Source organism: Galeopterus variegatus, unplaced genomic scaffold (assembly GCF_000696425.1).
Source record: "Galeopterus variegatus unplaced genomic scaffold, G_variegatus-3.0.2 Scaffold2575, whole genome shotgun sequence".
NCBI lineage: Eukaryota > Metazoa > Chordata > Mammalia > Dermoptera > Cynocephalidae > Galeopterus > Galeopterus variegatus.
In genome coordinates this window covers 23871-24829 of record NW_007728686.1, presented here as the reverse complement: position 1 = coordinate 24829, position 959 = coordinate 23871, and the positions used below count along the sequence as shown (strand labels likewise).

The 959-nt window shown below is 36.5% G+C and overlaps 1 protein-coding gene across 1 annotated transcript in view; it reads left to right on the top strand.

Annotated features, from left to right (window-relative positions):
* The window catches only part of COL24A1 (collagen, type XXIV, alpha 1), a gene marked incomplete at its 3' end in the record, with an annotated part of 142583 nt that overhangs the window by 122261 nt on the left and 19363 nt on the right, over positions 1–959 (top strand). Inside the window, exon 24 of the mRNA XM_008582339.1 lies at positions 835–870. Coding sequence (XP_008580561.1) covers positions 835–870 — 36 coding nt within the window. The remainder of the gene's footprint in view (positions 1–834; positions 871–959) is intronic.

Below are 959 nucleotides of genomic sequence, written 5' to 3'. Positions count from 1 at the left end.
TTTTAACTAAATAATGACATGATGAGATTTTCATTTTGTAACTAGAATGTAGTTAGCATAGTGGAGAGAATAAAGTCAGGAAGTCAAATTAGGAATACACGCAAAGCTTTATGTGTTAGCCCAGGCTGTTATAACAAATTACCATAGACTGTGTGGCTTAAATAACAAACATTTTATTTCTCACAGTATTAGAGGCTTGGAAGTCCAAGATCAAGGTGCTAGCAGATTCAGTATCTTTCTGGCTTGCAGAAGGCCACATTCTTGTTGCACCCTCACATGGTGGAGAGACAGATCATCTCTCTTATGTCTCTTTTTATAAGGACACTAATTCCATTCATGAGGACTCCTCATGACTTAAATACCTCCCACGGGCCCCCACATTGGGGATTAGGGCTTCAATGTATGAATTTGAGGGGAACACAAACATTCAGTCCATAGTGCATGATTAGCACTGAACTAAGACAGTTACTGTGAGGAGGGAGTAGTATTTTAGAGAGATTTGGAGGTAAAATCAATAGAGGTTGGTAGCCAATTTATAGGTAGATGAAGGAAAAGAGGCATTTTTAAATGTTACATTTATAATAGTTTATTAAAATGAATAAGCTCAGTTTCTAATAATATTAATAAAATAGGAAAGTAAATATCCAGGTTGTTCACGGATATGGGTGATAGCTAAGTGCAAGAGCATATAGCTTCAAAATACTACAACAATTTTGCCTGTATGACTTGCCTCACATAAAAAGGCAATGGTAGATGTTGAATCTTAGTTCTTTTGTTTATACCAAACCAAAAGCATAATACATACATATTGTGCTTTGTCTCCATTTCTTCCAGGGTCCCCAAGGACCAAGAGGTCAACCAGGGCCTCCAGTGAGTTTGTTTACATTTATATCTGTTTACCATTGATGCTTTTATGCTTGCCTGGCTTGGGATGTCTGCTAAGTAAATAATTTTTTTTT